The 13,126-nt window shown below is 38.8% G+C and overlaps 1 protein-coding gene across 1 annotated transcript; it reads right to left on the reverse strand.

Moving 5' to 3' along the window:
• Positions 1 to 1,994: 1,994 nt before the first annotated feature.
• LOC136506408 (uncharacterized) lies at positions 1,995 to 7,913 on the reverse strand. Its single transcript, XM_066501332.1, has 5 exons — positions 5,410 to 7,913; positions 4,827 to 5,015; positions 4,623 to 4,751; positions 4,156 to 4,358; positions 1,995 to 3,102 (listed from the first exon to the last, which is right to left on the reverse strand). The coding sequence occupies exons 1-4, from the start codon at positions 5,456 to 5,458 to the stop codon at positions 4,288 to 4,290; spliced, it is 438 nt and encodes a 145-aa protein (XP_066357429.1). The 5' UTR covers positions 5,459 to 7,913; the 3' UTR covers positions 1,995 to 3,102; positions 4,156 to 4,287.
• Between the last annotated feature and the right edge of the window lie 5,213 nt (positions 7,914 to 13,126).

Genomic DNA, 13,126 nt, shown 5'->3' on the forward strand with positions numbered 1-13,126 from the left:
AGATTTTACAATGTGCACCAAAAGGAAAACCATTCACAATAGTATATATAAATGAGGACTCATAAGAATTATTCACACCGTAAAAAAGTTAAAGTCTTGCTTCCTGAGAAATGAAATAATTTTAAATTTAGCCTATTTGGTCAAACGGTGTCATTCATATATTTTCATGTTTTACCTATTCGGTGTCATTAATGTTAGGACTCTTTTAACAAATCTACCCATTTTAATTTCGGATACCTCAGATCTTATTTTTAATCTCAACTCATCTTCGTGCAATTGTGATACCCCACATGTTTTTTTTTTTCATTTATTTTTAGCAATAAGTTTTGAAGATACTTCTAACAGTATCTAGGTCCCTAATTTAGTTTTGATGATTAATGACAACACAATCATGGTGCGTAACGTGTGGATTGCAGAGGCATTATAAGTTGGGTTAATGACTAATTAGTTCTAAGTGTCAATTGCAGTTTAGAGATGCTTAGAGTAGTTTATGACATTCTTTTTCATTTGGTCATACTATAAAAAGGGTATGAACCCGTAGCTTCATCTAGGTGAGTCTAATCAATAGATGTGATGCACACTTCTAGGTGGTCAGCAGATAGGTACATTACCATCCCCCATAGGTGATCAGCATATAGTTACTCCCTCCGTTTCAAATTATAAGTTACTTTAATTTTTTTGGTACATCCAATTTGTTATGTATTTCTAAATACATAGCAAATTCGATGTACCAAAAAAGTGCTTCTCAAATCAACTTATAATTTGAAACGGTGGGAGCATATTGAAAAGACTGCATTGTGACGAGTCAACTATTACTATATGTCTCTTGATTAGAGAATGGACAGAACTTGAAATCATATTTTTGGGAACTGTGATTATTCTCTAATGATTTCACAAGATGCTAAATGCACGGGTACTTCCATCCTCAACTTATTTCCGTATTATGTCCCCTCATCATCAAAATTGGTTTGTAAAAACAATATATTCTACTCACTCCATTCCAAATTATAAGTCTTTTTGGTTCATCCATTTTGCTATGTATCTAGACATATTATTATATCTAGATGCATAGCAAAATGAATGTACCGAAAAAGTCAAAGCGACTTATAATTTGGAACGGAGGGAGTATAATTAATCTAATGACACTTATTTTGTATAATAAATATTAGTATTTTTATAATTACTTAAACTTAAAAGTATTCGATTCTTTAGATAACAATAATTGCATTCTGAAGGGGATAATACTCCCTCTGTCGCTGAATAAATAGATTTTCAAAGTTGTCTTAAGTCAAAAATTTTAACCTTTGATCAAATTTCTAGAAAAATGAGTCAAAATTTATCATCAAATTAGTATCACTAGATATATCATAGAATATATTTTTGCAATATGGTTATTTTAACTTTGATGTGACATACTATCTCTAAATGTTACATACTATATCATAGAACATAGTATGTTACATACTATCTCTGTCTCAAAACGAAATACATTTCTAGATGTATTCTAAATGTATTCTCGATTAAAGTGTATAAAGTTTGACTAAATATATAGTTAAAAATATTAATATTTATGACTTTAAATGAATATACTAATAAAATATGTATCTAATAGTGCCTATTTAGTAATGATAAATACTAGTATTTTTTATATAAATTTAGTTAAACTTGGACATATTTTAATGTAACATTGAGTTACATTTTTTTTGGGACAGAGTACTTATATTTGTACACCAAGCATGTAAAATAGAACCTTCTTGTTTTTTAATTTAATCAAACCACACGAGCACTCCATGTTAATTTCATGTGGCTTTAATCACAAATTCAATGTTAAATTTTAATTCTTTTTCTTCATGCTTAATATGCAACTCCAAACATGAAGAAACAATATATATGAATGTATTTATGTATGTATATGTTCTTAACTAAAAATGCTATTATAGTAAATAATAGTACATTATGAAAAAAAAACTTTACTCCACAATGACAAGTACATCTTAGGTACATTAGTGTACCACTTCCCTAAAAAGTAAAAAAAACATATATATAATGGTTTCTTTTACAATATTATCCAGACGCATGCAATTGTTCTGGGAGAGAAAGTATACTACAATCCGGACGGGAGTGGCAACATGATGTGACAACACTTCCTAAAAAAAACATGATGTGACAACAGATCACGCAATTGCAGGAGTCGTGCTTTGGCGCATCAACAATTGAAACTCTAGTAACTCTGAAATTACTTGAATCGGTGTTGCTAGGAGATCCCTTGTCTAGTATAGCTCTCTTGCATCGAGGGAGTAACTTTGACGTAACAAAAAAAATTCTGATCATGGTCACCCAACAAATTACTTGAGAACCAGAGTATTATATATATGGATGTGAACAAAGTAGTATAAATGCACGAGGAGAACAGGGAAATCTGTATAGAACAAAATATATCACAATATATATAGGGATGAATAAAACGTCTTGAAATTAAAAGGATAAAGGATAGATCTATATATAAGAAAAGGAAAAGAAACATGGCTGCAGAACACAACCAAGATATTAACTGATTGAATAAAAAAAGATATTAACTGATCTTTCAAAATAAATTGGATAAGTGGATCAAAAAAAACAAAAAAATTAAACTGTGCGTTAGAACAAACATTTAGTAAACAAAGGAAAACATTTAGTAAAATAAGAATAAATCTAAATCCATTAAATAGACTGCAAAAAAAAGACTCTCTAGTCAATCAGTTCGCATGCATTGTCTATTAATCGAACGGATATATACTTACAATGGTGGTCTATTTAGTAAAAAAATATATAAACCTGATTTACTACAATTTCTTAGAAAGGGGACATGTCTAAGCTGGCTGACAAAAGGATTAACACGACAATGGGGAAAAACATGGCTTGTGGTAATAAAAAAAATAAGGTATGTGCGTACTAGTAATGTGAACTAAAGGAGACATGGTTACCTCCAAAGATTACTGACAGAATAATTGAAAATGGGAGAAATGAAGAAAGCTACCTGAAGTTAAGCAACAAGAACAGGTACAACATTAACAATGAAAAATATCAGGTTAAGGTTGACGCCTTAATGGATCCAAGCCAAACCTGTAGACAAACCAGAGGAAGATTAGTACAAGGATATACAACAGATCAGTGGTAAGGAAAATAATAAAACAAAGGATCTGGTAAATATAAAAGAGCAGGGAATGCAATACTTATGAATATAAAAGAGAAGACAAGGGATTTATGAAAAGTAAAACAGAGCATGCTTCTTGGTTCGAACTATAAAAGAGCAGGCAAGGCACTTATGCAAAGTAAATAAGATCTGAAAAGAGAGGACTAAATCGAGAAGTTTGGTTACAAGAAAACATTATTAGTAGCACTGTTTGTATTTGCTTTTTCTATACTCCCTCCGGTTCTCTAAAGCAAGTCGTTTTGGACATCGACACGGTCTTTAAGAAATGACTTTGACTGCAACTTTTTGGTATAAAATAATTATAAAATATAGTCAATATATACTTTTATGAAACTACATTTCAAGATGAATCTACTTACATTACTTTCATATTTTCAAACTCAACTCAAAAGAAGTCATTTGTAGTCAAAGTTTAAAATATTTGACTTAAGAAAACCTCAAAACGACTTGCTTTAGAGAACCGGAGGGAGTATTAATTATCTTGTAATATTGTTATTTGTTCTCCACAGAAGCTAAGTAACACTAATGGCAATATAACTCTTTCACAGCCACTTTTATCTATATAGCTAGCTCCATGATGCAAGCATCCCATGGGACTGCGCGGCCTTTCTAGTACTCAATGAAATCAATAATGCATAGGCTAAAACAAAAAAAGATAAAATAAACATTAGTGGAATTATAAGAAGTTAAAGATAGTCTGGTGTCATGGAGCAAAGTTGCAAATAGCCAGTAACAAAATGTATACCAAGCTAGGGTACTATTTCTCAGCAAGGGTGCATGTGGGAATCCAACAATGATTCATTTAATAACAACACGTATAAAACTGATTTAACTCCCGTGCTCTTTTCTATTGAGAGAACAATTGTTTAAATATTTTCTTTACCACTCAATGGATCGTTCAAATGCGGTATGGTCGTACAAATGAAAGTAATACTATTAATGGATTATGGGAAGAAAATTACCTGAATTTGGCATTCAACAACAGGTACTAGATCCAACAAAGAACACTATCACTTTAAGGTTGATGGGTTAATGAATCCAACAAAGAACACTATCACTTTGCAATCCGAACTTTCATCATCCGCTTCATGAAATTATTCATCATCTTCAATACTATTTCCTTCTTCAGTATCATCATGTACACTCTTGTAAGAATTACACTGGCCTGTAAAAAAACGGAGTTAAGTTTACATATTACGATTATTTACACTCTTTTAAGCATAACACAGGTCTCTAAAAAAACAACAGTTAGCTATAGAGATTTTGTGGTTATTCCAGATTCACCATCATCGTCTACACTGTTGTAAGCATTATCTCTTCTAATGTTCTTTATCATTCCCATTGTTTTTAATAATTCAGTTTACTTAGTACTGAGATGAAATGTGAAAGTGTAATCATGAATCATATAATTATAGTAGCCAGTACATACCATTGTCATGAACTTCATTAATAATCTCTATAGTTTTGAGGCTTGGATTTGAATTCTTGTCTTTTTTAGGACATTGTTGATAATTGGTACGTGGCATACAAACAGTACGAAGCAATTCCTGTATGGATCCTACAAATCAATTGTTTTTTAGAAATCATAGCATATCATTCAAAATCAAAACTGAATCATATATCTTGAACACACCTCCAGATGTTCCAATAGGTTGTTGTGTGAACATGGTGCCGTAGTATCCATTCATTGCAGAGTGCATTAACATTGGATCAAGTATATGATTTAGTGGTTGCAGAGCTTGGTATTGTGGTTGACAACTTTCGCCTACAACAGACCTCCACTCGTTCAACTGTTGAATTTCTTGAGGAACAAAATATGCACCTATGAATTCAATAAAACTGTGCGTGAATATAAGCTTTATCACACTGAATATGAAAGTTTCCTAAAAAACTGAGTAAAACAAAACAATATCAAAGTTTTCATCTCTCATTCAGTGTGATAATTATTTCAAACTGAAGTGGCCGAGGCGCCTGCAGGAATGTTTATTAAAACAAAACTAAAAGCAGTAGAGTTGGACAACAAAACAAAAGAAGAACCTAAACATAATTACAGAGAGGAGAGCAACGCTAGCTTTGAAGAACAGCTTCAAGAGACAGAAAAGCAATTTGATTTACTATGTCATCACTAGGACTAAGTCACTCAAATGTAACAGGATATTTAACACGTTTGAATGAAATATTCGATTCGGAAACAAACAAAATAGCCTTGTACGTACCACCGATACTTCTCCAAGTAGTTGGGTTTGGATGCGCCGACCTTAGCATGTATCTGGGATCGATGCTCTGCGAAAAAGAATGAGCATATGGAGCACCGCTGCTTCCAATCGGCTGGGGAATTGCTGCACCACTTGATAGATAATCTGAAGATCTAGTTCCATAGATCTAGAACTGATTTGGTGGTGGAAACAAGCTCGGCTGGGAGTTAATGGCGCCCCTTTCTCTCGAGAACAACATCGTCGTGTTACTACTAATCTTTTCCAAAGAATGCTGGTGCTGGTTGGAGTAGGTATCTGAAACTGGATGGAAATCAAGAGTGGGAACAATACCGACCGCATTAGATGGAATGGCGGATTGCGGCGGCATTGGTACGGACTTGCATAACAAGTACTGATACCGACAGCTATATTTTAATACCCTTCATTTTGTTCTTTCGATTTGTACTGATACTGGTACTAACCTAGAGTTACCTGGTACCTAATGTTAGATGACTGGACTTACATAACTATCTTCATAAGAGCTTTCTTTAGACTCTGAGCTTAATCTAACAAAACTACACTAAAATAAAATGTTCATAGCTTATGCTCTAAAATTAAATTGAATCGGATCAAATACTACCTCGAACATGCATGTTTGCAAATAGCTAGACCAAATATAGACAAGTTGAAGGTAGCAGTCAATTCAGTTTGCAAATAGCGAGACCAAATAAATAAAGTTAAAATGTAGCAGTCAATTCAACCATGATATGTCAGCAAATAGCAAGACAAAATACACACATGTGGTGCAAATACCACTAAGAGCTAGTGAACCAAGTGCTGCAATAGTGCAATATATAGCTTCATAGTACATCAAGTAAATCAATACTAGGCTTAATGTGGTTCGAAAATAATAGGAGTGCAAATCAGATTAAAATGTACTGCATTTGAGGGTGTAGAGGCTACAATATAACAATAAAAAGTTAAAGTACAATAATGTAAAAGGGCACATACTAATGTAACTGCTACTCCCTATGTTCCAAATTATAAGTCGCTTTGACGTTATGTCTAGATACATAGCAAATTGGATGTACCAAAAAAGTCAAAGTAACTTATATTTGGAACGTAGGGAGCACAAGATACAATTAAGGGTGTAGAGGCTCCAATATAACAAGAGAACTTAAATGTTCATGGATTGAAGAAAAAAACAGACACAATATTAAAATTCAAGCAAATCAGTGAGATAGTCAGGTGGGATGTAAAAATGTACTATTAAGAACAAAAGAAGCCCTAACATGTGGTACTATAAACAGGCAAGTACTAATAAAACTGATACAAGGGACAATTACGGGTGTACATGTTCCAATCTATGTAGAGAAACTTAAATGGTCAGCAAAACGTGCAAGAGTACTACAAGTAAAATTACACCATAATGTTAATAAGTATGATTAAATAATATTTTAATTAGGATAAGACATGGATAAACTACAAGTTCAAAGACATTGTGCATTTCTTTGAGAGGTACAACATAAACTGATATCTTATAAGAAATGAAGGTAGTGGATCAGACATGAAAACAGAAAAGCCATCGTGATTACCACAATTAAGAAATACATGAATTTAACTAAAGTAAATCCCCTTTTTATTTTTATTGTTACATTGATTAAAATAAAGAGAACCATCATCGATTGTTGCATTGACTAACTTTAAAAGATACAGCATGAACATAAATATAAAATTTAACATCCTGTGATTTCATTGACCAGATTTATTCAAGTGACACTGAGATGCATTGATATAAAAAAGGAACAAGGTAAAAGAACAGGTACTTGGTAAAAAGAGCTATGTTTATAACTGTCTACTTGTCCGACGTATAATATAATTGTTGTCACAAACAACAACTAAATGAGAAACAAATATTTATCAAATACAAGAACTTAACAAAGGATATAAAAAGAATGATCAATTGCTATCTCTTTAGTATTAAGGACTGATTGGACAACTTAGAGAAAACATTGCCAAGTCTAATTAAAATCTTCAGGCTACATTCTAGGTTAGAGTTTAGGGAAATGAATGAGAAGTTCCAGTAATAAAATTTAATGACAATGGTGAAATTATGTATGACTAATTTTTACCTGCGTTCAACCCAATTAGCAAAAGAAGTGTACACCATCTAAAAAAAATCATCCTGAACACTAATCTGTCAATGCCCAAGTACTACTAAATCAAATACTTACCATAAGAAAACAGGTGAAAAAGCAACTGAATCTGAATGCAACAAAATGAGCAGGTATATAAATGTGCAGATCCGGCCAGACAAAAAATGCATTGGTTTCAGAAAAAAAAACTAAAAGGACATATAATAACGATTCTTATTGAACTGAATCTGAATATAAAAGGATGGATTTAAAAAAATTAGCTTTGAACCTGTAGGAAAGATGGATTGATAGAAAAATCTGTAAACAAACGGCGGCATAGAAAAATGGTAGAGTCAAGAAAAATAGACCAGGAGAGATTTTTTTATGAACTCTGAGCAAGCATACGAGGAGTACCTGCAATGAATCAGGTGGATCCGAACACTAGCTACTTAAAGCAACATCAATTTGGCACGGAGAGGACCATCAACGACAACTTCCCGGCCAGCTTGCCGTCCACGGGGTGGATTCCAGCAGCCGTGCAAGTCAGCAAGGAACGCCGAGAGCACGGCCATCAGGTTGACCCCACCTGCGGACCTGCCCGGGAAGGCCGCGCCGTATTCCGGTCCGGCACCGTACTGGCAGCCGATTGGAATTGGACCACTTCGCTAGGAACAAGAAACCACTGGTTCAAATCCTTTGAGCGTCGATTCTGCTCGGATTGCCCTCACCGGCCGGGATCTATGGCGGCGCCGCTGGGCGGCATTAAAGGTCGGAGCAAGGACAGAGATCGGGGATCTAGGGTTAACAACGAACTATGTCTCCAACAGGAGAGGCATCCCACTACCCATACGCAAAATGCATGGTTCAGAGGGGAAAAAGACCCTCCAATGGAGCAGGCAAATGGAGGAGGCATTTTGCGTCGAAGGAGAGAGGAAACCCAAATCTGCGTCTTCTCTCTCCTCGACGCAAATCTCTGGTGCTCGGCCAGGGTGGGGCACGGCCGGCTCCTCTCGATGCGATGAGCCTCCTCGCTCTGGTGCTCGGTTGTTGCTGCTGCAGAGACTGCTCCGGATTCGGCACCTGCGCGAGGACGGTCGACCGCGAGGAACGACGACGCGTGCAGGAGGAGGCCCCTCGGCTCGCCCAGGGCCTCATCGTCCTCGCCTCCAGGCGCCACCGACGACATCAGACTGTACGCGCCGCAGATTTGGAAGGCACTGGGGCAGGGGTCCAGCCGCGGCGGGTCCGCGGCGGAGCGCGGCCGGCGGAGCCCAGCCGGCGGGGCAAGGCGAGCCCGCGGCGAGGAGCGGCGCGGCGTGGGGAGGTGGATTCGGGGCCGCCGCGGGAGGAGTGGAGGAGGCGGCGAGGCCGGGCAAGATCTTCCCAACTCAGCGGCTACGCGTGGATGGCGGACCTCGGCCCCGACTGCGCCGACGCTGTGGAGTGGAAGATGAGGCCGCCGCCGTGGAAGTACACGACCACCGGGAGCTCTTTGAAGCCGCCGCAGCCGGGGATCTCCGGGACGAAGAGGTGGGCGCACAGGTGGTCGGAGACGGCGGGGAGCCGCCGGCGTGGTGAGGTGGGTCTGCGGCGGAGGGCGACCGGCACGGCGAGGCGGGCGGCGTTCGGATGGGCGGCCATACGGGCTTCTCGTTTGCGTCGGCTGTTGGAAATGGGAAATTTTGGGTCCTAACCTTTTTGCTGTGCAGGACGCAAACCATCGAATGCCTATCGCTTGCGAAACAATTTTGCGTGTTGGTCGGATGCGGAATAGAATGGTCCCATGCATTTTACTCAATTCAGGCGAGAGGAACCAGGCATTTTACTCAATTCAGGCGAGAGGAAAGTTGACCAGAGAAGGTCCCACTATAATAAATAAAGATAAAGTACCATGTAGTGATGGGACTGGTGCGAATCTCGAGAGGTCTAGATAAGTGCGTGTTCAATTTCACCCCTAAATCTCAAAAGGTGCTACAGTACCTATCACATCGAATATTTGCGGCCCGTGCATAGAGCATTAAATGTAGACGAAAAAAAAACTAATTACACAGTTTGATGAAAAATTGTGAGACGAACGTTTTGAGCCTAATTATCCATGTTTGAACACTAATTACCAAATAAAAACGAAAATGCTACGATAGCCCAAAATTACAAGGAACTAAACACGCTCTAAGCTCCACCGGCGCTCATACGCGAGGTTTTTTCAGTCTGCACTCCATGACCCACATGGCATGAGCAGGGAGGGACGCGAGCTAGCCGCTACTGTTGAAGTTCTTGAAGCTGAGGCTTCGCTTGCAGTCCAGCAAAAACCATGGTGGTTGCTCCCGCACCAATTCCATCTTGTACTGCTCATGAATGCTTCATTTATGGATGACACACATGGGCTCGATGATTTGCCTCAACAGCTAACTGACCTATCGAGCAACAGCCTGTTTGGGAGGCCGTAAATGATCGTGAATTATTTACTGCTGGCTGGTTTGGTGTGAGAGAAAAACACTGTTCATGACTGGAAATTTACGATCGTTTACGAGCAGGCTGCAAATAGCCATCTTCAGGTTCCTGATCGTGCAGAAACAAAGAATGAAAGTGGCCATATAACTGAGGTAGCGGAAGATTTGCGAACGAGCAAGGCGGGCGCAGCCGCAGGTCATCCCCTTCCCGGCGCCGTCTCCGGCTGGTGTCCCCATGACATTGTGGGCACCGCCAGCACTGCTACCGGCTGCATTCAAGCTCCCATACAACGGCAGCAGCCATGCGCCCTCACGTGACCAAGCTCAAACGAGTATAGTATGTGCACTACCTGATTTCAGAGGTAAGATTCCTTTCGAATTCACCATGGAAGCTTCTAGATGAACGTGAGGGCGCCATAGGTATTCTTTGTGTCATTGTAGATATATTCCCTCTCCATGCCCACCACGTCGGTGAGGCCACACTAGGCTCATTCATCCTACATCATGTATTAATAATTCATCCAATCTTTGCGGATTGAATCTCTATCCTGTGTAGGTTCTGAATTTTTAGGTGTTAATCTGAGTTTCCCTTGTATACATTAGAGAAGATAAACATTTTAGATTTCCGAATAGTCTGCTCTATTTCTTCTTGCAAACATGTGCAATATCAATATGGTGTAGGGACAGCGTTGTGAAATGACCATGTCTTGAGTACATATTCATAGCAATTAGTATTTTTCGAAATCTGGTTGTCACAAAGATCAAGCCCCTTATCTTCTTTTACTTCTCTTTTTCTTTAGTTATCCTGCTTGCCTTTTGGGATTAGTAGGGAGCCATGAGAAATTAATTGATCATTGTGCAATGATTTCTTTAATTCGTCACATAGCCACATCTGATCGAGTTCAAGCAAATCTCTAGCAAGGCAAGAGTATATGCCCAAACCATCAGCAAAGTCGAGATGTACCAGCCTCTACTCCATCAAGGCTCACAGCGTTTTGAGGTCTGACCTTTTTCTCCTTTTTAATCGTCATCATGGTTTTACAGTGTTTCTAGATCATGTGATTTGTTTTTTAGGTGAAAAAACCAAAATGAGAAGAGTCAGAGGTCCAAGGAACAAGGGGTTGGTCTCACCTGATGGCACTACAGTCAAGGAGCTGCCAAGGTCAATTTGGGGTTGAGATTGGTCCTCATTGCTCCTGCTTTTTTACAGTAATTCCAGGTCAATACTTACTCGATCAGATCTTGTTCAGAAACATGGTTACAGAGGCAGAGTTGTATTTAACATGTAGGATTCTATTTTAGATGTTCTTTACATGATTGGCACTGTAAATTCAGTGGAATTGTATTATTGTATTACAAGGTGTGGATTGCACTTCACTTTCCATATCCATAGTAACAAGATAACTAATTAGTTTGATTCAGTTTTTGTGATATATTGTCTGCCCATGGGTATAAATTGTCCATATAGACCCTTCCTACTCTCCCTACAAAAGAATTATATTATGAGTTCCTTCTTAGTTTCATAATCCACTGACCCTCCAATCAAGGATTATATTCCGAATTCAATCAGACATCATGTCTGCCTTCCTTCTCTTAGCTATACATTTTTGTAAACTCTCACATGTCCTAGGTACTCTTAAAAAGTTGTAGTTTGGCAACTCCTAAAAAGATATTGGGAGGAAAAAAGATAGTCATCTCCAAGAGTTTCTAATAAATGACATCTAAAAAATCAAATTGAGGCCCACGTCAACTTTTTCCGGCTTTTTTTTGTTTTTTGTCACGGGAAACATATCGGCGTGCTGTACCCTGAGCCCACGATCTCCCTACCGCCGCCGCCAAGTCCCAGCCAACGCAGCCACCACCCAGCCAGCTGCCGCCTCCTTCCAGCCAGCGACGCGAGTACTACTACTGCTTCTACACGGCAAGGTGTAGATGTCTATCCAGTCCCAGAATACCCAACCGGGGAGCAGCAAGCGTAGATGGACGTTTATCTCCCCAGCCAGCAAGCAGCGACCACGGAGCAGCAACCCAAAGCGACCACGGAGCAGCAACCCAAAGCGAACACGGAGCAGCAACCGATTCCAAATCGTGGCTGCTTGCTTTATCCCTTCCCAGTTCCCCCCTCTTCGTCTCATAATGCCAACATCAGGATTCTCGCCTCGGTAGAATCATGATGTTTGGCAAATCTCTGTTGCAAAGAGAATTAGAAGATTCCTCATCGGACGACGATGATTGTCTCATCATGTCAGGAGCTGCAATTGTTGAAACACATTCAAATAAAAAAGGAAGACATGGTGGTTCTGTTCTAGGGCATAAAGTTATTTATCGAGATAGAGAAGGTTGGCATCAAAGGATGTTTCAAGATTACTTGGCTGATGATCCGACATATGGTCCAGATTTATTCTATCGGAGGTTTGTGCGCATTCACTTGTGATATGATCACTAGTACGCTAAGTAATTATTCTAACATTTATTTTATTTTTTAATTTCAGGTATAGGATGAGTCGGGACCTTTTCGTACACATAATGAATGTTGTAGAATCATACGATGACTACTTTGTCCAAAAAAGGAGTGCAGCCAATGTTCTTGGATTAAGTTGCTTTCAGAAAGTCACAGCAGCATTTCGTATGCTAACATATGTAGTTCCAGCTGATGCTACGGATGAGTATGTTCACATTGGAGAAAGTACCGTAATTGAGAGCCTACGTAGGTTCGTTGCTGTAGTTGTTGATTTATTTGAAGAAGAATACCTGAGATATCCTAATGAGGCTGACACAACACGCTTACTGGCACTCGGTGAGCAAAATGGTTTTCCTAGTATGTTAGGGTCCATCGATTGTATGCATTGGGCGTGGAAGAATTGTCCTATAGAGTGGCATGGTCAGTACAAGGGGCATATGGAGGAGCCCACTATTATTTTGGAGGCTGTTGCTTCCAACGATCTTTGGATATGGCATGTCTTTTTTGGAATGCCTGGGTCTCATAATGACATCAATGTGCTTCATCGGTCTCTTTTATTTGCTAAGCCGGCTAAGGGCAGAGCTCCTGAGGTGAATTATATCATAAAAGGTCATGATTATACGATGGGTTATTATCTAGCCGATGGTATATACCCATCATGGGCTACTTTAGTGAAGTCCATCTCTCAGCCT

This window comes from Miscanthus floridulus, chromosome 15 (assembly GCF_019320115.1).
Source record: "Miscanthus floridulus cultivar M001 chromosome 15, ASM1932011v1, whole genome shotgun sequence".
Lineage (NCBI taxonomy): Eukaryota > Viridiplantae > Streptophyta > Magnoliopsida > Poales > Poaceae > Miscanthus > Miscanthus floridulus.